This window comes from Hyperolius riggenbachi, chromosome 11 (genome assembly GCF_040937935.1).
Source record: "Hyperolius riggenbachi isolate aHypRig1 chromosome 11, aHypRig1.pri, whole genome shotgun sequence".
NCBI classification, from domain to species: domain Eukaryota; kingdom Metazoa; phylum Chordata; class Amphibia; order Anura; family Hyperoliidae; genus Hyperolius; species Hyperolius riggenbachi.
The window spans coordinates 174,472,331-174,499,611 of NC_090656.1; the positions used below are offsets into that span (position 1 = coordinate 174,472,331).

The window sequence follows — 27,281 nt, forward strand, 5'->3', positions numbered from 1 at the left end:
CAAGACCTGTAAGCTCTATCCTGCAGGTACACTTCAGCCTAACTCACATGGTGGCACAATGGGTCCATCATTAAAGAGACTCCGTAACAAAAATTGCATCCTGTTTTTTATCATCCTACAAGTTCCAAAAGCTATTCTAATGTGTTCTGGCTAACTGCAGCACTTTCTACTATGACAGTCTCTGTAATAAATCAATGTATCTTTCCCCTGTCAGACTTGTCGGCCTGTGTCTGGAAGGCTGCCAAGTTCTTCAGTGTTGTGGTTCTGCTATGAACTCACCTTTCCTGGCCCCTCTCTGCACACTGCCTGTGTGTTATTTAGATAAGAGAGAAGAGAGAAGCTGCTCTAATCAGCTGGATAAATCTTCCTCTGAGCTGGCTGGGCTTTCACATACTGAGGAATTACAAACAAGGACAAAGCTGTTTGCAGGAAGAAAAGAGCAGCCTGAAACTTCAGTGCATGGGGGAAAAAAAACACACAAATGATCTCTTGAGATTCAAAAGGAATGCTGTATACAGCCTGCTTATGTATGGATGTATTTTCTATGTGTGGACATACTGTACATCAACCTACTTCCTGTTTTGGTGGCCATTTTGTTTGTTACAAACAAACTTTTTAAAACAGTTTTTAACCACTTTTAATGCGGCGAGGAGCGGCGAAATTGTGACAGAGGGTAATAGGAGATGTCCCCTAAAGCACTGGTATGTTTACTTTTGAGCGATTTTAACAATACAGATTCTCTTTAATGAGATGACAAACATAATGTAAAAGTTCTTAAGGAAAATATAACTTATAATTTATACGCGTATTACTGAAATATTTATTGTCTGTGACATCCAATGATGTAAGTAGAATTCTCATTGGGGCACACAGAGATAACAACCATAAAGACGGTATAATTGGCCTTGGGCGGTAAAAAGTACAAATCCGGCCCTGGACTGGCACACAATAGCAGTAGATTGATCTGTTTGTTTGAAGAGTGCTGTATAGGAAGTGCCTGTTTCTTTCTTTTAGCTTAGCCTGTGGAAGTGGGAGATCTTTATGGTACTGAACAACTGGTGCAGTTGTAGTGAAGCATACTTTTTATGTACTATATGCTTTCCTGTATGCATTGCACAATGCAACTTTTCCCCTCCATTGCTTTGCAATCTTTACATTTTTTGTACAGGATGTACAACCTAACCTGCCACACTGTGAAACTAGCCAATGGGCTTGTTCCTAAACACTGGCACATGAACTTCCCAGAGAGCAGCATTTCCTCTTTCCTGAGCCTAGGCTAATGGAAAAGACATTTTATTAAACCATTGATTATAAAATCAAAGTGTGTTGGTCACACACACACAGGTATAGAATAGTAAGTGCTTCAGCTTGCACAGTTAGCAAAAGGTAGAACAGGAAAGAAATCTCACTAGAAGCGTAATAATATATAAATACAGCAGCCATGCAATACATTTCAATGGCAGCTTTGAGAGCAGATAAACTGTACTTTGGTAACGTCTAATTTGTAAATGAACAATACTAATTGTGCACAATAGCAAATATGATAACTGTATGGGTAATAAAAAGTAGGAAAACATGTTTATATTGAATATTATGTCAGAGTTTAATCCCGCTTTAATTGGGTTCTGTTTAGTGATCGTGTGGCCGGTAAACAGTAATGTGTTATTAGCGCAACAGCATCAGATGAGATAGCAGCCAAAGCAAACATAAAGTCTATTGAATAGAGCTACGTGAATAAATAATGGGTACCTCCTGTAACTTTTGAACCAGGCTGCCCTGCCTCTAGGTATGTCTGCAAATGTAATATAATCTGTATCTGAGCAAGAATAAAAGTATCTAGCTCCTTGGCAAAGCGAATAATATGTATTAACTTAAGACAAAAGCACCTGTCAGGGGGTAAGATATATATATATAAAGCTGCAAGTGAACAGTGAGTTCTTGAAGGTTATGTGATGAATGCAGGAAAAATGGCCAGGCATGAGGATCTAAGCGACTTTGACAAGGGCAGTACTATTTCTACGCTGCTGTGTTCGGTTAAAATGAACCAAGATCTATTCTATAAAGTTCTGCTCCAATTATTATGCACACAGAAGACACGAGAAGTCAAGAATTTTCCACAGTAATAACAGATGACAAAAGTCACAGATTGCCTTTATGAGGATCACCAGACACGGTTGTGTAATGTCGTAGTTTAAGGCAAAGTTCACTGTGGAGCCTGGATTCCGATTTTTACTGTAATTTTTTTTCCCCTCTGTGTCAAACATTAATCCAGTTTATTTACGGAGAGTGGGGAGGGGAGCCGTGCAACATCAAATGAGTATTATCTTTATTGCACATGCAGCTTTATCACAAATACTATATCTAGTAAACTTCCATGACCACATGCAACTGAAGCTTCTAGAAACAAACTCCTCTCACACAGAATCTTCATTTCTGCTTGGTTTGAGCCTGAATCAGGCACTCTTCATGAACTACAGTCCACACTGACTGTGTCATACTGGGAGGAGTTTCAGCTGCCTGGCTGGTCATATTTATTATGCAGCAGGAACTGATAAACATCCCAGATACAAAAATAGCTGGATAAAAATGTTTTTTTAATGTTTTGTTGTGTTGGGAAACGATTACAAGCAAGTGAAGCAATTAAAGAAACCAAACAAATTGAGTCAGGCATTAAAATAGATAAACTCTGTGTGGGTCCTTCCAGCTTCACACAGAACTAAAATGCATAATTCTGTGAAAAATCTTGTAATTAAAGGGAACTAAGTGAAACATTTTGAAAAACTATTCAAACATTTTTGAAAAACAAACCTCCCCACAAGGGGGGTTTGCTAATAGTGTGGGCTTTTTGGGATGCAGCAGGCATTTACTTACCTGTATACAGAGACCTCTATTTTTTATCTGCCCGTGCCACAGTTTTGTCCTGTTTCACTGTCAGGGAAATGTAATTCATTTATGCGGTTACATCTTCCGGCATGCCTTGCGGTAGCCAGGGACACAGGAAGTCACCGCGGGAAATAAATATGTCAGCCTCCATATCCCTCTCAATTCAGGGTTTTTTTTAAGGGTGAGACCACATCACTTTTCCTGCGGCCTGCTGGTGCCCGAAGCCTGCAGATTTAGCAGTGATAGTGATCTCGGCTCCCTGCCTCATCTCATTTCAGAGGCCTTGGCTGGAATCCCCACTCTCTGATTCTAGGCAGCAGCTGTCTGGCTAACAGCTCTGGTTGTCAGTCCTGCAGCCTCAACTGAAATATTCTGTCACCTATAACTAGCTAGTAGTCCAAGTTCCCATGCCATTCTCTACTCACTAGGCCATGGGCCGCAGTACGTTAATTAAACATCTTTACATATGTAAAGTCACTGGGGAACCTCAATGGAAATGTCTCAGGACATCAAAGTATCCATGTACTACAGGCCTTTACTAATTTGGTGGAGTAAGTGACTGGCTTTCTTAACCACTTCAGCCTTCAGTCGTTTTCACTTTATGCATCCGAGCAATGTTCACCTCCCATTCATTAGCCTATAACCTTATCACTACTACTATCACAATGAACTGATCTATATCTTGTTTTTTTCCGCCACCAATTAGGCTTTCTTTGGGTGGTACGTTTTGCTAAGAACTACTTTACTGTAAATGCATTTTAACAGGAAGAATAAGAAAAAAAACTGAAAAAAAATCATTATTTTTCAGTTTTCGGCCATTATAGTTTTAAAATAATACATGCCTCCATAATTAAAACCCATGTTTTGTATTTGCCTAATAGTCCCGGGCATTACACTGTTAAAATTATGTCCCTATCACAATATATGGCGACAATATTTTATATTTGGAAATAAATGTGCATTTTTTCCGTTTTGCATCCATCACTATTTACAAGCTTATAATAATAATAATAAAAAAAAATTTATCTTTGCATGGGTATTTATAAAGTTTAGACCCTTAGGTAAATATTTACGTGTTTTTTTTATTGTAATTGTTTTTTTTTATTATTAAACATTTTATTTGGGTATTTTAGGGAGGGTGGGGTGTAAATAGTAATTTTTTTAATGTAAATATGTGTTTATTTTTAATTTTTTTTTACATGTAGATGTAGTTTAACTTTTTGGCCACAAGATGGCAACCTTGAGTTTGTTTACATGACATCACTCTAAGCGTAACATGTACACTTAGGGGGATGTAGGAGGCAGAAAAAGCGAGGCTTCCAAGAGAAGTGGTCGCTTTTTCTGCCGGGGTAAAGTAATCAGTGATCGGGCACCATGTCCCGATTCATTGATTCCTGTGCTATCGATCCGCGGCTGGGAGCACGCGTGCACACACGCGATCGGCCGTGGGAGTGCGCGGGAGCGCACATGGCCTTCTGGACGTAGCCTCTATGTCCAGAAGGCTTAAATGGTTAAAATAGATTAGCCCTTTGAGTGACATAACTGCACAAAAATTGCAAGAATTGCAGGGTAGCTCAGTGTAGCCAGATACCAGATTTCATTGTTTAATTGCACATTAGACTACAGTATGAGAAGCTACTGATTCAGTGGGTCAGTTCACACTTGTTTCAAAACCGTATCCGTGGCTCTGGTACTTTTTTGCCCTGGACAAAAACGGAGCCACTGATACCAATGTTAACAATAGCAGCTGTATGTTGGAGGAATTGTTCAGCTAAAGGAAGCATGTTCCACATATGGTAGAGTTGCCCATATATCGAAAGAACTTGGCAAAAATGTTTTGACTTTATCTACTCCTTGACGGGGCTCAGACTCAGGCCATCTCCTGGCCTAGCTGTAATGCTGGGGGGTCATACTTTCTGACCAACCAGCACAACAAGGCTAAGAGCTGGATAATGGAAGAGGTTACACAGGCTGCCCAGAGCAACTGCAGCTCCGGGCTTCTGATATCGCTACACATAAAACACAATGGCAGTGCAGTGCGATGTTGTGCTGACTTAGTTCGCACTGTGCTGCCTTAGCGATAGTAAACATTCAGACAGGTATAAGACAGGACTATAGATTGGAGCGTAACTAGTAGCAACCTCAGCTTACAGTCACGTTTACAGAAGCAGAGCAAGCAGGCTAACAACAGTCACCAGCAAGCATCCACCCAGGCAAGGCTACAGGATAGAACGTAACTAATAGCAACTGCAGCCTATGGTTACGTTCTCAGAAACTAGAGTAGCAGGAATACTACAGTCACCAACGTGGTGATGGCAGAATCCAAGCTATCTGGATAATGGACTTCACTGATCCACCGCGGATGCAGCGAACGTCCATCAAGCATGGAACTAGGCAATACACAATAATAAGAAAAAATAACAAACGGCTCAACTAATGGATAAATATATATTAGCAAGTCTGCATATATATTTATCAAGAACTAGCTAAAACACAAGTAATAAGGTCGCATAGAACTACAATAACAGAACTATACAGAGTAACAAGGTGCCCAATAGATCAGCGTACTGACCACTATGACGGGCAGGGTATGAAATGGGAGGCAGACTTTTATGCTGGCATCAGCCAATGGATGCAGGTATGTGGATTTAGGAAGGATGTGGATTTTTCCTTTTAAAATAATACCAGTTGCCTGACTCTCCTGCTGATTCTGCGTATCTAATACTTTTAGCCACAGCCCCTCAACAAGCATGCAGATCAGGTGCTCTGACTGGATTAGCTGCATGCTTGTTTCAGGTGTGTGATACAGCCACTACTGCAGCCATAGAGATCATCAGAACTGTCCGGCAACTTGTATTGTTTAAAAGGAAACATCCATATCCCTCTCAGTTTAGGTTCCCTTTAAGGATCAGCAGGATGCCATGCAACTGCTATTGTTTAAAGTGAACCCTAGCTGAGAGTGATAGGGAGCTTGCCATATTTATTTCCTTTTAAGCAATACTAGTTGTCTGGCTATCCTGCGGATCCTCTGCCTCTAATACTTTCAGCCATAAAACCTGAACAAGCATATGCAGATCAGGTGTTTCTTACAGTCAGATCTGACAAGATTAGCTGCATGCTTGTTTCTGGTGTACTTCAGACACTACTGCAACGAATAGATCAGTAGGGCTGCCAGGAAATTGGTATTGTTTAAAAGGAAAGAAATATGGCAGCCAGCATATAATTCTCACCTCGGGTTCACTTTCAAAGGAAATAAATATGGCAGTCACCATAACCCTCTTACTTCAGGTGTCCTTCAATAAATATATTCACAATCTTTCTTTAGATATACTCCACAGAATTGATGTTTTATCTGATATTGGTTTATATCTGTATGGAAATATTTTTTAGGGTGTTTTATATTGTAGTGCAGACATGAGAGATTCAGTTCAATTATCCTAAGTTAGTGTGATTCTGCTCATATTAAGCTTTGCTAATTACGGTAACTACAATTTTCCTAAATAAATATGCATTTCTGGTTCAACAGAATAAAATCAGTTTATGAAACTGTTCAGAGTTTGTTATACAGTTAGTTACCATAGTACAGTATATGGTTTTAGACTGTGGGATTATATGCTGATAGAGGGGACATCAGGTTACAATGAAGTTCAATATCTGCCCTGTGCAGCTGGTCGGGTGGGTGGAGTATTCTGCTGTCCTTATCTGAGGTCCTATTCATCTTTCTGCAAGTCTGCTGATTGTGGGAATCCAGCTCCAGCCAAGGTCTTTCGAGTTCAGTCTTTTTAACAGTAGTGTCTATCGGGTAAAGTCTTCGATCTGTGTTCAGGTTGACCTCCGTTTTCCATTCACGAGTACAGACTGGTAGTCAATGTACACCAGTAGCCAAAATTGCATTCCTGAACCTCCTGTGCTATGCAAAACTTAGCATTGGTGAAGTAATATTTGAAAGTGTTATTAAAATGACTGAACTCAAAGGTCTCAGCAGAGTTCCTCTTACCTCCAAGGGCCCTAATGTGAATTTAAAGTGGAACTAAACTCAGAACGTTCCCGTTCCGTAGCATCGCAGTACTCTGCCCTGCCACAGCTCGTCAGGAGGGCAATGTAAGTCTATGGACACTTACACACTATGACAACGCGGTGCAACACAAGTAGCAAAATCAATACAAGCCCGGCACAAACTCTGCAGTGCTTGGTCGCATGATCCGTGCCTACCACATAGATTATGGCGCCGCAGTAAGTTTGAAATCATGGTAGTGGCGCAATGCACATGTGCAGATCGACAATAACCCAGTGACATACTTCCTGTCCAGCAGGGTGGGTGGGGGGGTGGTACTACGCATATTATCCTGTCTGTACACTAAGCTGCAGGGTAATATGCATGGGGTAGTGCGGTGCGATCGGCCTGCGCCAGGGTCTTCTACCACAGGATGATCGCACTGCACAAATGTGAAACTAGCCTTAAATAACTTTTTTACTTGGTTTTGCAGAAGGCACTTAAAGGGTTAAGCATCAGTGTTTAAATTATGACGAGCTGTCCAGGTAGAGCTCTTCTGCATTCTATGCACAGGTGCTGAAAATAACTAATTAGACAGGTTTATATGCCTAAGCAAACACAGAATAGAGAGTAGTGCATTTCTTTGGCAACTATATGTGGAATAAAGACTTTTCATTGTGGGCTGTGCAAGAGTTCAGGTCCACGTTAACGGGAACCCAGGCAGGAAGTGAGTGACTGTCTGTGAGGTTCATCCTCTTTCTCGTCTACAAAAGTGTTGACTTCATTTGTATCTCTCTTTAGGATATTAATCTAGTGACCAGGAAGTGAGAGTAACTCACTTCACTGCAGCCAATATCCTGATCTCAAGTTAAACTGACCTGGAGAAAAGAAAAACAATCACCTTTTATTGATGCACTAAGAACTCTCCCACCAACACACATATTTTCACAGGAAGTGGAAGTAATTATGCCAGTCAAAGTTGGCAGCTGCTAATCATTAGTTGGCAGTTGGATAATTAACCAGTACCTAAAGGGTTTCATAGACTACATTGAATTCCTTGTCCTGGGTCATTGAGGGCTTGTGTAGTCCTCTGTGGACTTGTGTCACTGAATAGGTTAAGTAGAGCAGTCAAGCCATGATGAAGTGTCCCGCTTACTATACACACTGTGGGATGACTGGATCAGAAGAATGACAAGCCAGGATACTGACAGACAGAAAAGTCTGAGTGACAGAGATCAAATCGCAGTGATAGCTGAAGGCACGTAATCCTTCCATTAGCTGCCAGCCATACGCTGGATACAGACCAGACAGGGAGCATCTGCAATCACTGGGGACTGCATCACTCCTGCCTTTCAATCTTTCATTCCAGCCTTTGCCTGGGAACCAGGAAGCATATATACCACCCAGATTGCCATTTTAGATTCTCTTCCAGAAAGTGCTTTCATAACTCGAGTGGCAGCTTGACAGCTTCCTACCTGCCTGTTCTTAAAGTGCCGCTGAATGTTAATTACAGCTTTGTCGATAATAGCTTTCATAACATTCACACATAATTAATGAAAACATGCCATGAGATTTTGAAATCTGTATATATTTAGCATGAATGAAGCAAAGCTTGGCGTATTGGAACTCTGTCTAGTGATCTTATGTAAGAATATTTTACCTTTCTCCTTTAAATACTCCCCATGGCTATACGGTTACGAGACATGAGCTGCACATTCTCCTAATGATTTAAAGAGGAACCGCAGTGAAAATAGCATAATGAATAATTTCTTATTGTGTATAATATTAATGTATAGATTATTTAGTCAGTGTTTAAGCATTCTAAAATATTTTCTTTACCTGATTTACATTCTTACATTTATCACTGGTGGTGACACTTTTAGCCCTGCCAGGTGATCTGTACAGAATGTTAATTACTGGGAGTTTTATGCACAAAGGGAGCTATTGCTTGCTTGGCAGTTGAAAAAAGCTGTTATTTCCCACAATGCAATGAGGTTCACAGACAGCAAGCTGTCAGGAACATACTGTGGGAGGGGTTTTACTGCAATAACAGCCATACAGACCTTCCCTGATGATGAATTCAAGAAATGTTTTTTTTTTTTTTTGTGGGAAAGGGGATATCAGCTACTGATTGGGATGCAGTTCGGTGCTTGGTTAAATTTTAACCTTTATTCACCACTGAGGAAGTGGAAACAAGCTGATCATTTGGCCGGCTTCAGATTCATGAAATCACATTTCCAGGAACAAATGGAGAGGATATAATCTGATAACTTAATAATCAGAATGCCCAGATGTTCTGTGGGAAATGAGGCTTCTGCAGTTAAAATTATACTTGCTTAAACAGAGTTCAGTGAGTTAGTTTTCAGGTTCTAAGGGTTGGACTTCTGCAGATGCTTGCATTGCATCGCCCTCGCTGTTTAGACTAGAAAAAGGAAGGCACAGCCTAAATCTCTGTGAGAACATTACTGCTTATAGCACAGACAGTCAGCACTGCTAACCAAGTGTTTTACAAGGGAATTTATCTGACGTTAGAATAGCTAATTAGGGAGCTTATAGACTGGGAGTCCCTACACAAGAGCAGGGAAAAGTGTGGCGCTATATCACAGATTAGTAACTACACCACGTTTTCAAGCGCAAAAGATAGAATTCCAGGTGACACAGGACTGCTTCTGCATTGGGATTTTAAAGTGTTTACACCAAGATGTGCTACTTCCTGTGGTTTTCCTGTGCCTGGAATCAAGCATTTATTACTGTATTACTGCTATATTCCTGCATACTTTACATTGACACCATTTTTTTTGACTATAATTAATAATGGAAACTCCTTTTTTATATCTTTCCAGATCCTGCGATTAATCTCAGTCGATTGGCCGTCATGTCTGCGCAACTGGCAGATTATCACACAAGTGCGAGGTCGCCCCTTCCTGTGGTTATCATTGGTAAGCATTTGGCTGGAAGCCTGTCCCACTAGTCAGGCATCATGATGCTTGTAGTAGTTCCCTGTTTAACTGCAATAGCAATGTTTCTTTGCAACTTCCATTTAGGCTGGGTCCACTCTGATGACATGAGCATTGTGTTGCTATTTAATGCAATGCTTATGTACCTATTGCCTGCTGCCCTTCATCTGACAAATGGCAACATAATCCGCTGTCCAGTGACAATGCATGCAGCAGGGCTTTCCAGCATGGACAAAAACTAGATGGATTATTTAGTCTGAACTGGTCCCTAGAAAACCACTGCAATCTTCAGTCTCCACTGTCTGGTCTATGCAGGGCAGCAGGCAAAGTGTGAACCAGATCTTAAGCTATATACTCACCTCCTGACCCAGGAAGATATATACTGACCTATATACTCACTTCCCGACCCAGCGAAGTCCCACAATGACAAGCACTCCCCAATCCATCTTCCTGGTCTGAACGAGAGTTCAAGTGATCATGGTACTTTGTGCGGGAGTTGTTGGGGATCTTAAAGGTCCAATTTGCCGGGGTGGTTGTTATCGCCGTGCGTCGCTAAGCGTCATTCGAATAATTGCGGGCCTGTAGTGTACCCACCTGGTGGAAACAATTGCTTGCCGCTCAAAATGTTGCCGGACAAATCCTCAGAAAAATCGGGCCGTGGGTACGGGCCTTAAGGCCTTGCCTGTAGCTTTACCAAACGCATCCTCACGCTAAACTTTATTGATCATTCAACCACCCCTCCCCCCCACCCCAGCTATCACCCGTGTCCCCCTGCATGCTGGAACATTAAGTGATCTTGGGACACCTGAACACGCACCAGATTCATGGTCTAGGTTTCTCCCCGGCATCTTTACAGACTTGCACTTGATGGGAAATTTGGAATGTCCTGTATACTGACCCATAGTGTTGCCATGGTTTCCAGAAACCCTATTTTTTTTTTAATGCTAAGCAGTTATCTCACTTGCAGAATTAAATGAATAAGTAATTTTCATTAGATACAATTGGAGATATATGTTGTACGGCTGTTTCAAGGATAGGAATAAAAAATAATGATTTAGATTTGGTTCTTTAATAAAGATTTAATCTGGGTGACATGTAAGGACATGTTTAACGGTGACCTGCATTACGTCATGACTGGCACCTACTTCAGTTTATGGGTAGTAAATGAATGGGTAGCCAAGGGCAGCCTGACATGATCCTGTTCACAGGTGACCTACATTACTTCCTGACTGGCACTTACTTCAGTTTATGGGTAGTTAAGGGCAGCTTGTAACTTGTATAACATTACGCAAGAGGGCCAGGCCCATACCTACTGATGTTACTGCCAGCGGGCATTGGAAGCGGATCAACAGGTTCTCTATAAAGAGCAACATGATATTATTTCCAATTTAATCACATCTGTGTCCATCACAAAGACTACAAACTTGTATTTTGTTCTGCCTATTCCTTTACAACAAGAGACACGCAATGTATTGGGGGAAACAAAAATTTACTACCAAGGTTTATCAGACTAACCAGTAATTTTAAAATGTACCTGTAATGACCTTGCATTACATCTTCACTTCTTAGAAGTAGACAGGTAATTATTAAAGTGGCACTATGGTGAAAAAATGTAAAATATGTGCAAACATATACAAATAAAAAGTACATTTTTACTAGAGTAAAATGAGCCATAAATTACTTTTCTCCTATGTTGCTGTCACTTACAGTAGGTAGTAGGAATCTGACAGAAGTGACAGGTTTTGGACTTGTCCATCTCTTCATAGAGGATTCTCAGGGATTTATTTATTTTTAAAAGCACTTAATGAATGGCAGTTGGTCTGTCCAACTGCCAAAAAACTGTGTAGCGAGCAGGGAAGCTGGCCAGTATAATTGTTTAAATCCTTTTTTAAGGGAATATCTTTATAAAGAATAAAAGCCTTGCTGAGAATCCCCTATGAAGTGATGGACTAGTCCAAAACCTGTCACTTCTGTCAGATTTCTACTCCCTACTGTAAGTGACAGCAACATAGGAGAAAAGTAATTTATGACTCATTTTACTCTGGAGAAATGTACTTCTCATTTGTTTATGTTTGCACACATTTTCAATTTTATAATTTTTCGCCATAGTGCCCCTTTAAGAGTGATCTCACACCTGTGAATTTCTTCCATTTACTGCATCACCGAGATAATCATTGTATTCAGTAGCTAATGCTCTATACGCAGAGACAGGCTTCCTGTGTAATGAATGTAACATTGCAGTAAAAGTGGCTAAGCACTTAGGGTGCATTGGGATAGAACAATTTGTGCTTCCTGCTTTGTGCAGACTTGCAAACCAATGAGATAAATGTAGAGAAGCAAGTCGCATTCTGTTGCCATGGTTTCCCGAAACCTTCCCAAAACAGCAATAGCAACTGCAGACTGTAGACGAAAGATAACATTTAACAACGCAGAATAATAAATATATTGTGTTTACTTTCTTTTAGGCAATGGTCCATCGGGTATCTGTCTGTCATACCTGTTGTCTGGGTACACCCCGTATGTGAAAGAAGGTATTGCACACCCTAACCCATTGTTACAACGCAAACTGGAGGAATTGCCTGATGTTCCCATCACTGAACAGGTTTGTGCCCATCACACTGAATACAGCATTCATTCCCATACTGTTCTCTAAAGATTTACTAGTCAGTGCAAATCTTCTAATTAAAAGCGTTTGACCAGACTGTTCAGTACGGTACATCTAAAAAGGATGGCGCAGCAATCTGGGCCCCCGGGAATAGCCGCAAGTAGAAAAGCGGTAAAATGGCCAATATTCTACTCTAGTGCAATGGGTAATAGTAGAATATTGGTAATTTTTACCGATATTTTACTATTGCTAAACCTAACTTTATTCTCATACTAACTCTGCCTCTACTGATGCCTAACTGACTTTATAAAAAAAATCCCCCAACACCCGCAGTACCCACCGATAACTGCACCACCTCCGCCAGTAGACTCACCCCACATTAATATCTGCGCCACCTTATTACACTATATATCAAATGACACTGACGCTCAAATTAAATTAAATTACAATCCTGTATTTTCCACCAAAATCAACGTGTTTGTGGTTGCCACTGACATAAGATTGCTGTCTGAGCCAGGAGTAGTTGATGATAAGGACAGGCTTAAAGGGAACCTGAAGTAAGAGGGATACGGAGGCTGACATATTTATTTATTTTTTAACTATACCAGTTGCCTAGCTGACCTGCTGATCCCCTGCCTCTAATATTTTAGCCATATACCCTGAACAAGAATGCAGCAGATCAGGTGTTTCTGACTACAATTTGACAAGATTCAGACACTGCTGACGAGAAAACGTTTAGCAGGGCTGCCAGGCCACTGGTATTGTTTAAAAGGAAATACATATGGCAGCCTCCATGTACAGTACTTGTTTCAGGTTCCCTTGGAGCTACCAATAGACATACAACTTACTTGCCAGACTTGTGGCCAAAAGTCATAATAAAATATCATTTTAGTAGTGAAATAATTGTATAAGCACAAAATGTGCATGCACATACTGTTAAAATCTTTCCTCATTGAAATAATTATATATGCACAAAATGTGCATGCGGGGGCGCTAGATAACCTCAGACTAATGCTTGTGAGCAAAGGTGATGCACATGTGTATAGCAGCTGGATTATTCTAAAGGAGAACTCTGCGAAGTGTTATTGCTAAGATTTTGGTGCAAAGGGGTTTTAGAACTGGTTAGACATTATTTTAGGGTTAAATATAGTTTGTTTTTTTTTAGCTAGAAAAAGTCCAGAACTAAATCATATCACACAGGATTAGAAGAAGAAAATTACCACATAATACCCTCTGCTTGTTGCTGTGATACCCTGAATTTAGTTGAAGTCTACGGCCAGCACTCTGTAACCTGTAGTTGTTGGTCTCTGACATTTGTCAGGCTCATAGTTTGAGCTGATTATTCTTGCAAACAAAAAAAATAAGAGCAAAAAGTAAACCAGGGCTCCCCTCTAGCACCCCATTATATGGTAGTGTGACAATTAGGACATATACAGGTCACAGTGACTTCAGGCTGTGTGAAATGAGACACCCTGCAGTACATTCAACTTGGATAATCATTTAGTAAGTGGCCCCATTGACCTGGTCTAGAAACCTGTTTACTTCAGCTTATGTTTCAAGCAGGTGAGACTTCTATTACTACTTCTAAATCATTGAGTGATAAGGTGCCTACAGGCCTCTCTCCCAGCCATCACTAGACTATCTCAGCTGCCTGAGGTGGGGTGGTGTGTGGATGAGCTGGTTTCTTATCAGTCACCAGAGCAGCTGATGTTGAATGACAGGCTAGACCTACTTTTGTGGCTGTAGGGGCTGAAGCTTAATAAAACTTCAGAGTTCCGAAGTATTTCTAGAACGAAAGTCATGCCAAATGTATATAGACTGGAAAAAACCCTACAAAATGACCATTGGTGGCACAGTAAAAATGTAACTTTGTAAAGCTACAGTATTAAAGGGAAATTATACTTCCACTATAAAATTGCCATACATATACATTTATAATGCTTTAGACTTTTTTTTTTATCATTTTTTTTTTTATTTCCACTTCCATTTCTAGGACTGACAGTAAGCCCATAATAAACTTGCTTACAACTTTGGCAACATACTTTGTACAGTTGCAATAAGACCTGTCCACAAACTCCCACTTGTTCTTGCTCCAAGTAAGGGACTTGTGGCAGATTAGCCCACAAGTATATACCTGTAACTGAAACAGCAGTTTATACAGTATTTTGCCCCTCAGGTAGGTAACAGTTGTTACATTGATATCAGTGTGGAGATTTTGATTATTTGTGACGGATTCTGTATAATCGATTATTACTTTTCCCATAACTTTGGAGCCCTTCTGCTAACTATCATTGTGTTTTTGTTTTTTAGGACCTGGAGTACCTGTCTGAGGGTTTGGAGGGTCGATCTAATAGCCCGGCTGCTCTACTCTTTGATACTCTGCTCAAGCCAGACACTGATTTTCTTGGAGATGTGAAGTCTGTGCTGAAATGGATGCTAGAACCAGAGAGAGCCGTTCCTCATTTGGTGCTGGGAAAAGGTCCCCCAGGGGGCGCTTGGAATGTACGTATTTTTAGATAAATGTTAATCACATAGTTAACAAAATGGGTGGCTGCAGAAACCATTAAAAGAGGCCAATATCTATAGATGCTGTTCCCTGTAACAGATTCATAACTTCTTATTCATAAAACTGTTAAAAAAAAAAAAAAAGTAAAAGCTTTTTCTACCAAAATCACACTACTGCCAAGTCCAATGAGACACATTGTTAGAAGGACACCACATCTTTTCCACAGGATACCTTCTCCATCTTTTAGTTAGCAATACCATTCAAGGAGCCTGCACTTGAGCAAAGCGTCAACCCCTCCCAATTGGAGATGCCATAATGACGGGGCGAGATTGCCTCCCACCGCCTTATTCATCAGCAAGGTTATCAGATGATTGTAAACATCATTTCACCAGCCCTAGCCACAGGGGGCCAGCAGCTTTGCAGAGAACATGACTTCCCATTTACATCACTAAGAAATCCATTTACATCACTAACGAAATGTAAATGGGCCACAGTTTCTCTTTTTAAAGTGCTGTGTTTTGTCAACAAAGCAAGGAGAAGCCTAAAGTGGTGAATTGTCAGCACTTTATGAATAGGAACCATAGTTCTGACTATGGTACAGACAGCTGTTGTCCACATCCCATAGAAAACTTATCAGGTCCCAAGCAATGGTCGGTAAACCTTCATTTATGCTTCTAAACTGCATAAGACAAAGGTGTCTCATGAGATTGGGCTGGATCCAAAAGGAAAAGGATGTGGCTGAATTTGAAAGCAGGAGTTATGTGTAGGAGGCACACAATGAACTTTGGGTCTTCTGGTTCCCTGGGTTTGCATCAATTTGCAGCCTAGCAGCATAATTTATTAATTTAGGACATTGCACTTTTGCATGGTTGACCGATGGGTGGTGGCATAGGTGGTACGTACTGTGTGTGGATTATGAACTCTGTGCTGCTCTATTAAAGACTACCTAAGGTAAAAATCGACAGGCTCTGTCTGAATGAAGATGGATGGGAGGGGATTAAATACATACCTGTCCTGATGTCTTTGTGGCACACGTGACGGCCAGGTTTCAGAAGACTGCTGAAGGTCTTCGTAAATCTCTGTCTGCGTGCAAACAGCTTCTTGCACTTTTCTAAACACCACACATGTATTTGCACTTAGTGTATGCTAAAGCAGTACACAATAAATTCATACCAAAGTGCAGAAAAATATGTGCAGAAAGTACGCTTTTGGCATTTTAGAAGTGTAATGGTAGTTTTATTTGTAAAGAAGTGACCAGAAAATTGATGACACTCATTTACAGCTTTTGCGGGTTTGAATTATAGATTTCTTCTGAAATTGGCAAACAAAAAATGGCAATTCTGCATAAAAGTCAAAACCATTTAAGCCGGGTTATCACAGAAGTGGTGTTATTTCTGCTGCAGTTGCCTTCAAACTGAATGTCAGCTTTTTAAAATGTTTTCATACAAGCAAGCCCTTCTGTACATATTGTGACTGTGTCTATTTAAAGAGAATCTGTATTGTTAAAATCGCACAAAAGTAAACATACCAGTGTGTTAGGGGACATCTCCTATTACCCTCTGTCACAATTTCGCCGCTCCCCGCCACATTAAAAGTGGTTAAAAACAGTTTTCAAAAGTTTGTTTATAAACAAACAAAATGGCCAGCAAAACAGGAAGTAGGTTGATGTACAGTATGTCCACACATAGAAAACACATCCATACGCAATCAGGCTGTATACAGCTTTCCTTTTGAATCTCAAGAGATCATTTGTGTGTTTCTTTCCCTCTGCAGCTTTCATCCACTGAAGTGACAGGCTGTTTCTTCCTGCAGAGTGCAGAGAGCTGTGCCCGTATGTAATTCCTCAGTATGTGAAAGCCCAGCCAGCTCAGAGGATGATTTATCCAGCTTGTAAAAGATAAGAGAACAGAGAGAAGCTGCCCTAATCTAAATAACACACAGGCAGTGTGCATAGAGGGGCAGGAGGGGGAGATGTATCACAGAACCACAACACTGATGAACTTGGCAGCCTTCCAGACACAGGGCGACAAGTTCGACAGGGGAAAGATAAGCTGATTTATTAAGGAGATGGTGATAGTAGAAAGTGCTGCAGTAAGCCAGAGCACATTAGGATAGGTTTTGGAACTTGTAGAATGGTAGAAAACAGGATGCATTTTTTGTTACTGAGTCTCTTTAAGGTTTGTGACCATCAGTATTTGTGTTTGTTGCAGGCCATTGAGGGATCCATGATCACTCTCAGCCGTGGAGACTGGATGGGCCTTCCGGATTTATCATTCAAAGACTGGATGAGGATGAAACGGAGGTACAAAAAGCACATTTCCAATAAACCTTTGAAATACACTGACTTGTCTATACAGGAATAGAATCCCATCTGCTGCATAGAAGATATTAGAAGAACATCTGTTGCTATTTCTAATTCAAAAGAGCTTCCGCCAATAATGATGGCTGCACATCTGTAAGCTTTACTAAACCAACCTGAGATTCTGTCTGGATGCTCTAAATGAAAGTCTATTATCCATTGTTGGCCAGCTTTATGTTCAGCATGTTTGAAAACATCTTTATATTTAGGTCCATTGAGAAATCCGATGCTATTTTAAAAGGGTAGAGGAAGCTGGAATAGGCAACTGTTTAACATTTTAAGCCATATGCTGGGCATAAGATCTACAGGAGGTAGTCAGTATTTTCACCTAGGTACTTTTCCCATCTCTAATGCTGGATACACACCATGCGTTTCCGCGGTTGATGCGTCCGTGGATACGCATCGATTCGATTATTTCAGACATGTCTGATTCAAGCTTCGATGGATCGTTAGGTCGATTTGCCATACTTTACATGGCAATCGACCTAAAAATCATCGAAATGCGTTCGGAAATGCTCGGAAATAATCGAATTGACGCGTATCGACGGACGCATACGACGCGGAAACGCATGGTGTGTATCCAGCATAACCTGCGAGTGTTGGTCAGCTGTTTCTAGTGCAGCTTATACAAAAGCTATTTTTAGCATGCAGAAACATAATAATAATAAACATAAAATTCCTTTGAAACGTAAAGGTTGGAACTTTGTGTTTTGATGTAGCACGCAAATGTAGATTTAGAATGTGTATATGTATAACAATAGTACATCAAAGCATGAACTGGTGACTTAATGCCAAGCTTTGCAGGCAATTCCCGTAGACGTGAAATACTAGTCGTAGCAACGCAGAGGGAGAAGTAATTTGGGGTCTAGCGATCGGATCTCCTGAATTACTCATGCGGGGGACATGGACTATAGCAATGGCGCTATAGCGGTGCCCAACTCAGCGTATGACGCTAAGATGACCTGCTGTGCCTCCAGTGTCCCACATTGTGTCACCTCTGTCCCCCTGTGTCCTCAGTGTTCTGCGGCAAAATATCATTTTTTCTTTGAATTTTTTAAAAGTGATTTTCTCAAAAACAACGTATTTTTTCCCCTCAGAATCAAACTTTAATTTTTTTCGGGCCTTTCGTATTGACAGGTGGTTTGTTAGGGCTTGTTTCCATGGTGTAGTGCAGGAGCCGTGCGTTAGCGCAGCTCTGCCCTGCACGTGACTCCCCCGTGGGTGGTGCTTGCCATCCCATTCATTATAATCAATGGGAACGCAAGGGCCCCAAAATGCAGGCAACCATGCGCTGTGATTTAGTGCTGAAATGCAGCGTCTGTATGGGAAACATCAGAGAGTGCAGTCTATGCACTCTCTGATGTCCCTGTGATCGCGTTTCCATAAGCGTGGCTGAAAGTGCGCATATGGAAATGTGCCCTAAGTCAGTGACTTGATGCAGTGCTGAGGATTTGATTTGATTCCCTCAAGCTGTCCTCCTCTGCAACTCCTCCCACCATGTCCATCCGCAGCACCCAAGCCCCTGGACAGTGCTCTGAACTCTTGTCACTCTTGGTAGTACTGTCCCTCACCTGAGCTGCTAGTGCTCTCAATGGATGACCCCCATAACCCACCACACACACACCCCCAGTGTATGCTGCTTTTCCCATCTCATGTTTGTCCTTATACTGTCTGTCTTGTTAAAATGCCTATGCCATGTGTACCACAACCAATTCTGGGAACGACGATCGTATTAAAGTAAATTCTGGCAAATACATTCAATTCTGATTGATTGATTGATTGCGTCCACACAGCAGGGGTGCTGCAGGCACCTTATCATTTTCATGCTGGAAAATTTCTCTACCTTTATGTGGGATTTTTTTTATTACACCACCACAAGCAAGCTAGAAATAAAGTTTAAAAACTGTCACCTCAAAGCCCCAGAAAATATTGATGTGGCCACTGTAGAGGTGCGAGGGGGACGTGCACTTTTATCCAGATGACTGATTATTCCTGGAAGCCTGCACTGTTATTTAGAATGCCTGTGACTGACCTTTCTTGTAACATTTATGTCTGTCGGGTAATAAAATGTATACAGAAATGGAATTTACATTTACAAAGTAATGTATATTAAATGTAGATGTTTTAGTTTTAGATATATCAGTGCTAAAGCTCCCAAGCTGCAGGTACTGTATATAAAGAAACTGTATAGAAAGAAAGAAAGCCCTGCTTATGGCTGACCGTCTTGTTCTATAACAAGAAACAGGAAAAGATGGGTCTTTTTGCAGCGTGTAAGGCATACTGTTTAAAGATAAAATAGCAATGAGCTCATAAGAACAACTGTTTTAGCATAACATAAGAATACTGTAAAGGTTATAGTTCTAAAAAAAAAACCAAGGACTGCAAGTGTTAAAGTGGTCTGAAAGTCAGCATTTCTACTTAGCTCTAAAACTTTCCTTACAGCTTTAAAGCTACTATCCCAGAAACAAATCCTAGCAGAACATCCCTGAAATGGGTAAACAAAGCAGTTTGTCCTGCTATTCAGCTTCAAATCTGCATCCAAACTGGAGATAACAGTATCTTTTTTACTTGTTAAACACAAATGTATTAACACTGGAATGTAAACAAACACTCTCTGAGAAACTGTCTCTGCTTAAGGCACACACACAGTTCTGAATAACTCATTAGATGATTTTAATATATAATAAAAAGCAGTTATAATAGAAAAAGAATAAAATGCAATGCCAGCTTTCAGGGCAAGATAAACTACACTTTGGAAACGTGTAATTTATAGGCAGACAAGATTACTTGTGCACAAAAGCAAATATGATAACTGTATGAGTAATAAAAAGTAGGATAACACATTTTTATTGAATGCTATTTTGGAGTTTCAGACCACTTTAATGCACATAATAATAACATATAGCAGAGACCACATATTACTTTAGACCAACAGTTTTGGCACTGTTGATTTGATTGTGGTGCATCTTTGTGAGTTGTATTACATTATGCATTACTCTTACACATGTTATTCTGATTACCGCAGTTTAGTGAATACACCCCCATGATACTATACTTTTTAACTCTTATGTTCCTGCTTAATTTACATTAATTGAAGTAATTTAGTTAGAATTGTAACATCTAATGTTTTTTGTTTCCTACATTACTTATGCTCAAAAGTTCATTTTCACAAAAGTTAATTTAGAATGCTAGAAAGCATAACATAACACTATATCTAATGACTTGTTTCTTCTGCTTTTTAGGAACCTCAGAAATGACAGATCTACTGCAGGTGACATCCTGAACTATTACCAGTACTATGTAAAGAGTAAGAGACTTCAAGATCACTTTGTCTCAGGAGCAGTGGTCACATCTGTTCAGAAAGTGACTGCAAGTGAGGAGAATGATCCTGGGCAGGAAAACATGTGGGAGGACCCAGAGTATAAGTCAGATGGGGCACTCCAGAAGAGTGTGTTCCAAGTGAGTGGCTTCATCAAGGACAATTCTGGAAACCAGCAGGACTTCTGCGTCTATACAGAGAATGTGGTCCTTGCTACAGGAACGTACGACAGCCCACTCAGGTTGGGAATCCAAGGTGAAGACTTTCCATTTGTAACCCACCAGATTTCAGCTCTTGAAGAGGCTGTGAAGGCAAGAAAAGTCCACCAAGATTCAGACCCAGTTTTGATTATAGGGGCAGGGCTCACAGCGGCAGATGCCATTCTGTTAGCACATCATTACAACGTCCCAGTAATTCATGCCTTTAGAAGACGAGTTAATGACCCAGCACTTATCTTCAATCAGTTGCCTCAAGTCATGTATCCAGAGTACCATAAGGTGCACCAGATGATGAAGGAACAGTCAGTCTTTCAAGGTGGACCCTATGATGGTTATATGAGCCTCCCTGAGCACCAAGCTGTCCATTTTACCGACAACAAAAAATGTGTCTTCAGGGACAAGTATGGTCAGCTCAAAGCTTTCAGTATCTCCATGGCTCTTATTCTTATTGGTTCCAATCCCAACTTGTCTTTCCTTCCAAATAATGGAACCTATCTAGCTGTAGACAATGAGCAACCGGTGAGCTCCAAGAGAAACCCACTGGACATTGATCCATTCACGTATGAGTCTTTACAAGAGAAAGGACTCTATGCAGTGGGACCTCTGGCTGGTGACTATTTTGTACGCTTCGTTCAAGGAGGAGCTTTGGCTGTTGCCAGTTCTCTGCTGAAATCTAAGCAGAGACCCCCTTAATACTGTAAGTGGTGTCATTTTGTAATACCAGCCAACACACACTTCTCTGTGTGATAGGGCACAAGCAAAAGGTCCCCAACACAGCAGTGACTAGCCAAAGAAAAATCATTCCGTCTCAGAGGAAGATGCCCTGCTTATGGCTGACTGTCTTCTCAGCTGGGACCCAAATAAGCTATTGTTTCTACGCAATTTTACCTCCCGGTATAATCTGAAAGAGCACATCTATATATTTTTGTTACTAGAGCATTTTTTGAAGAAGGTTATATTTTATTCTGTGTAGTAGGTTATAGTTTTATCATCTATATTATATTTATTTTTTTATGACATTTTGATTAATATCAAGATTTTGAAAGGCACCTTTTTAAACGGTTGATGAAAATATTGTATTGTTGAAAAAAAAATAACAATAGGTTACTGTTTACTTTTGCTTCTGCCAAGATGTAGAATATAAGCCCTGTTAATAACATTGTATATAATTCTCTGTTGTTAACAGATTTATCCCAGCTCTCTGGTGCCTATGAGAGAAAAGAGCTTTACAAATGTTTTGTTGTTGCTGTTGTAGCTCTGATTCTGTGGAAGCCTGATCTAGAACAACCATTTGACCTACGTGCCAAATCTACTTTTGGATAAAGTGACATAGGCTCTCAAGGAGATATTTTCTTATCTTATCAAGAAAATACCTGTAAAGATCCCAACATGTAAAGAATTACTAAACAATAAGTTTGATATTACATTTTCCTTTTTTTTCTGAACCTTTATCAGTTGCTAAGTGCTGAAGTTATTTTTTTAGATACCATGATCAAATATCTCCTTTGAGGAAAAAAAAAGCATAGGAGCTTTTCACAAAAGGCACCACGCGGCAATGTTACCGGTCTGTACTGAAAATAGTAATGTCATTGCACCAATAGTGCGAGAGAGTTACCATAGCACCCCACGTAAACACTGTACTGAGCGTTACAGCAGTGTGTACACTGTGGACGCATGTTGCTATTGTAACACTATCAACGCAACAAGCGTTACTATTTTCAGTACTGGCTGGTAACATTGCCGCATGGTGGGCAGTGTTATTGGCCTTTTGTGAATAAACCTCATAGTGAGATAAAGCTGTGTATGCAAACTTGAGAATAACGCAATGTTACTCAGAACTAGGCTGTGTTCATCTTTCCCCACATTTTATGGCTCTAAAGGCCCATTTCCACTGCAGCCGAATCGCAGTTTCCTGCACATAAATTTGGATGCGCAGTTGCAGCCTATTGAAATCAGTAGGCTGAATCTGCATTGCGTGTGGGGAAAAATTGCAGCCTGTTGCAGTTTTCTGCACAATGAATCTGAATCCCCATAGCTGTGCATAGCATGGCTATAGTGATTTGGATGCAAATTCGTATTCACACAGGTTCAGCACTTGCTTTGGAAATGGACACTGCACCCCAGTGGAAACTCAACCTTACTAACAGTTTCTCTGCAGTTGGTATGCAGTTTACTCTAACGGATGACTAATTACATATGATAAAACTGTGTGTGGCAGGGAAACACATCTGAGTACAGGAAACAGATAAACTTCAATCTTTCAAGATTTGTCTTTATGGGAGCTGAAATAAAAAAAAACCTCATCATTCATCTGAGACAGTTAAATTAAAATATACATATTTTACTTTTAGATATATATTAAGGCATTGGATTCCAAGAAAGCCTAGTTTAGGAATAGCTCTATAGATACAATTGTTTATCTAATCAGTTTATTTTCACTTTAGGTTTGCTTTAATGTACTTGGCCAGTGATCTGCAAACTTGGCTCTCCAGCTGTTATGGAACTACAAGTCCCACAATGCATTGTGGGGGTCTAACAGACATGATTCATAAAGGCAAATGCATTGTAAGACTTGCAGTTCCTTTACAGCTGCAGAGCCAAGTTTGCAGATCACTGTACTTGGCTAACATGCAACTTCCGTGCCACAAAAATTATTATCTAGGTTCCTTGGGACTCCACTTTAGGGCTGGAACTTTATCAGGTCATCTCTGCATAGTTCAAGGATTTTAACCGGCTGCATCACAGATGCATACCTGTGTTTACTGTAGTGTTTTCCAAAGCCACTTCTCAATCTCTGCATCTTTCATTGAGAAAGCTGCCTTGCTATACTCTCCTGTTAGTGTTATTGGAGTACCTAATACACAGAGCCAGCAACCCCAGAGATGTGTAGGATCCCCTTACCCTGTGCAGTAAGTGTGTTTTTTACACCATACATACTGCAGTTGACATGCCTATATTTAAAAAAATATATATATTGCTTTATTGATCAGGGCTTTATTTTAAGTTATTTTAAGCACATTTAGAAGAATAATAACACTTTAAGCTTTATTAAAAGTGTGCAGTTTATTTCAAAGAATTAAAAAAAAAAAAAAAAAGTAGCACTTTATTGTTACTTTTGTCATGATACATTCAGATTATTTCATCATTGGGTGAAAGTGTCCAGATTGTACATTCCAGTAGTGACAAAACTTCAAACACCCATTCTTAACTTTAGCTGCCCACATAGGCACACATGAGCTGTTTCTTTTGAATTCAGCCACATCTGTTTGCTCTACTGGGCTGTTGTTGTACAAAAGGTTTAACGCAGTTGATTAATTTTTCATGTTTATGTGTGTGAGGGGGCTGATTGGGAGGAGACAGTAGTCTGTACAAGAGTATTTCTACCTTATGCAACCAATCATTTCCCCAAACAAAGGCCACTTCACAGAAGCACTGTAGATATGACATTAAGCTGAACATCTCACTCATGTGACTTGCCTTGTCCGCTGTGATAGGCTTTAGACGGCCTATCATGCTAAACTACAAGATATCCTCAGCAGCCAGAGAACTGGCAAGACTGGAGTGTGAATACACCATACTCTGCTGACTACATACACAGGGCTACGATGGGACCAGTACACTAGCATCACTAGTTGATGATTTATTAATGCCTTTATGTGGTTGAGTCACCTTGAAGGTGTATCTTACGAGGATCGGAGGTCTGGTAGACCTTGTAGGTCTGATAAAAGTACACCCCCATATGGGGTGCGTCAAATCAGAGGTTTATTTTTATAAAGACATTGCGTCCTTTCTACAGAACACTAAAACTACATTATTTATTAATGTGTGAATGCCTTATTACATCTTGTTCTCTGGTGGTGCAATTCATTGATATCTATGGGCGCTTGCAATCAGCAGTAAAGATGGTCAATTCATTTTCTGAGTTGATGCCAGTTTTATTTCAGATTTGCATGCCGTTAGACTTGGGCCAATCAGAATTAGCTCATTTATGCAGCTAGAAATTTGACCAATCAGATAGAGCAGCTGCAGCATTTGCTGAGTTCACCATAAAACTTGCATCATCTTCATCATCTTTGAGTTAATTGCCTCTCATTGACCACCACTGTTCATAAATAGGCCAAAGTTTATATCTGTGGAGCTCTACTTTTATAAGATGGCCTCTGAAGTTCATTAAATGTGCAAATGTGCCCATTATGTTTAAATATGTTTAAATGTTACATGTACAACTACTTGATCATACACTTTACATGCAGTTCTTGGATTATGTTTTCAATGCATGTTTACATGCAAAGGGTTTTGCATGTGCATAGTGCATTCTTCTAATGTTTACCTAAAAAAAGTGCATAATTCATGGTCTATGGGGTTGATTCACAAAACTTATGAATTATCATTCCTAAATTATTTCTCTTTTTTTATAAAAACAGATTTGTATTTAGCATCTCCCGAAAAAATGAAGATAAAAAAAAAAAAAATACTCTTCTGACGTTGGTAGAGGGAAGCTGCTGGATGATCCAGAAGCTTCCCGGATCCTCCTTGACCCCTTGCTGCTGGCCTAGACCTTCTTCTCTGTGATTGCACTCCCTCTGTGCACTCACAGGTGCCAGTTTTTGCCCACCGCTGATAGTCCTCTTTCTTTTTTAGTAAGATTTGGTGGTGAATAGCATCCAGCAGGCTCCTAGACTCTCTCCAGGCCCTAGGCAACTACATAGAACTGCCTTGTGGATGATCCGGCTCTGCTGCGCAGTAACAGGAAGCTGCTCGTGCAAGGAAAAAAAGCCGTGCATGAGCATCTCCCTGCTAGTGCACAGGCTGTACTTTGAGCCTATGTAGTGCAGCATACATGGAGGGGGGTGCCTCCAGCAAGCACCATATTCCACAATATTGTCAAATATCTTCAAAGGGCCACAGTGCAGGAATTGAGAGGCATTAGATTTAGGAAGCCTCTAGACTATCCCGAGGCTTCCCTCTACTGAGGTACATATCTAACATAGTTTGGTTGAAAAAAGACATCCGTCCATAAAGTTCAACCAGAAGGAATCAAACAAACCATCCTTAACCCACACAGTTCCTAGTTGATCCAGGGGAAGGTGAAAAACTTAACAAGGCTTGGGTCAATTTTTAAGGTAAAAATTCCTTACCGACCCCAGATGACATTCAGATAAATCCCCGGATCAACTCTCCTGGGAATTATCTAGTAATTATAGCCATGGATGCCTTTCAATACAAGGAAAGTATCTAAGCCCTCTTCAAAGGGAAGGTTCAGGGTGGCTGTTAAAAAATAAAAATGCCCATCCACTTACCTGGGGCTTCCTCCAGCCCGTGGCAGCCAGGACGTGCCCTCGGCGCCGCTCCGCAGGCTCCCGGTCCCCTCCGGTGGCCGACCCGACCTGGCCGGCTGCCAGGTCGGGCTCTTCTGCGTTTCAAAATGCGCCTCACGGGGGCGCGCTGACGTCATCGGACGTCCTCTGGGCTGTACTGCGCAGGCGCAGTAGTTCTGCGCCTGCGCAGTACAGCCCAGAGGACGTCCGATGACGTCAGCGCGCCCCCGTGAGGCGCATTTTGAAACGCAGAAGAGCCCGACCTGGCAGCCGGCCAGGTCGGGTCGGCCACCAGAGGGGACCGGGAGCCTGCGGAGCGGCGCCGAGGGCACGTCCTGGCTGCCACGGGCTGGAGGAAGCCCCAGGTAAGTGGATGGGCATTTTTTATTTTTTTAACAGCCACCCTGCACCTTCCCTTTAAAGACACTGAAGCGAAAAAAATATGATCTAATGATTTGTATGTGTAGTACAGCTAAGAAAAAAAACATTAGCAACAGAGACATAAGTCTAAAGCCCCATCTACATGATACGATTCTTTGTGCAATTCGATTACGATTCTATTTACGATCCGATTAAATCCGACATGTCCGATCGGGATTCAATTTACTTCAAATTGATTTGCCATTGTTTTGCAGTGGAAAATCGAATTGAATCAAATAGAATCCCTATCGGACATGTCGGATTTAATCAGATCGTAAATAGAATTGTAATCGAATCGCACAAAGAATCGTATCGTGTAGATTGGGCTTAATATTGTTTCCAGTAAAGGAAGAGCTAAGAAACTCCAGTTGTTATCTATGCAAATTAGCCATTGAGCTCCACGACTTTCAAAGTCGCAGAGAACTCTGCCAGACACTTGAGATAATAAGCTTGAAAAGTATCTTTTTTTTCCCTCTGCAGGGAAGATTTTCAAGAGCAGGCTAGTGAACTTTCGAACCCATTTAGAATGCTGAGTAGTGTCTAAACTGCAAATATTAGAGAATGATGCAATGTTATAAAAAAAACACTATATAACTGAAAATAAAAATAATAGAATATTTTCTTTGCTACTAAAATTCTAGTAATTATCCGTATTACACAACCAATTCATTATATCATATATTTGTTTTTCGCTTCAGTGTC

At 40.7% G+C, this 27,281-nt stretch overlaps 1 protein-coding gene across 1 annotated transcript in view; it reads left to right on the plus strand.

Annotated features, from left to right (window-relative positions):
* Window positions 1-26,125, plus strand: part of OSGIN1 (oxidative stress induced growth inhibitor 1) — a 38,366-nt gene extending 12,241 nt beyond the window's left edge. Inside the window, exons 2-6 of the mRNA XM_068261816.1 lie at window positions 9,721-9,816; window positions 12,300-12,436; window positions 14,750-14,941; window positions 17,156-17,247; window positions 20,547-26,125. Of these exons, the coding sequence (XP_068117917.1) occupies window positions 9,753-9,816; window positions 12,300-12,436; window positions 14,750-14,941; window positions 17,156-17,247; window positions 20,547-21,534 (1,473 nt within the window). The 5' untranslated portion in view covers window positions 9,721-9,752 and the 3' untranslated portion in view covers window positions 21,535-26,125. The remainder of the gene's footprint in view (window positions 1-9,720; window positions 9,817-12,299; window positions 12,437-14,749; window positions 14,942-17,155; window positions 17,248-20,546) is intronic.
* The last annotated feature ends 1,156 nt before the right edge of the window (window positions 26,126-27,281 follow it).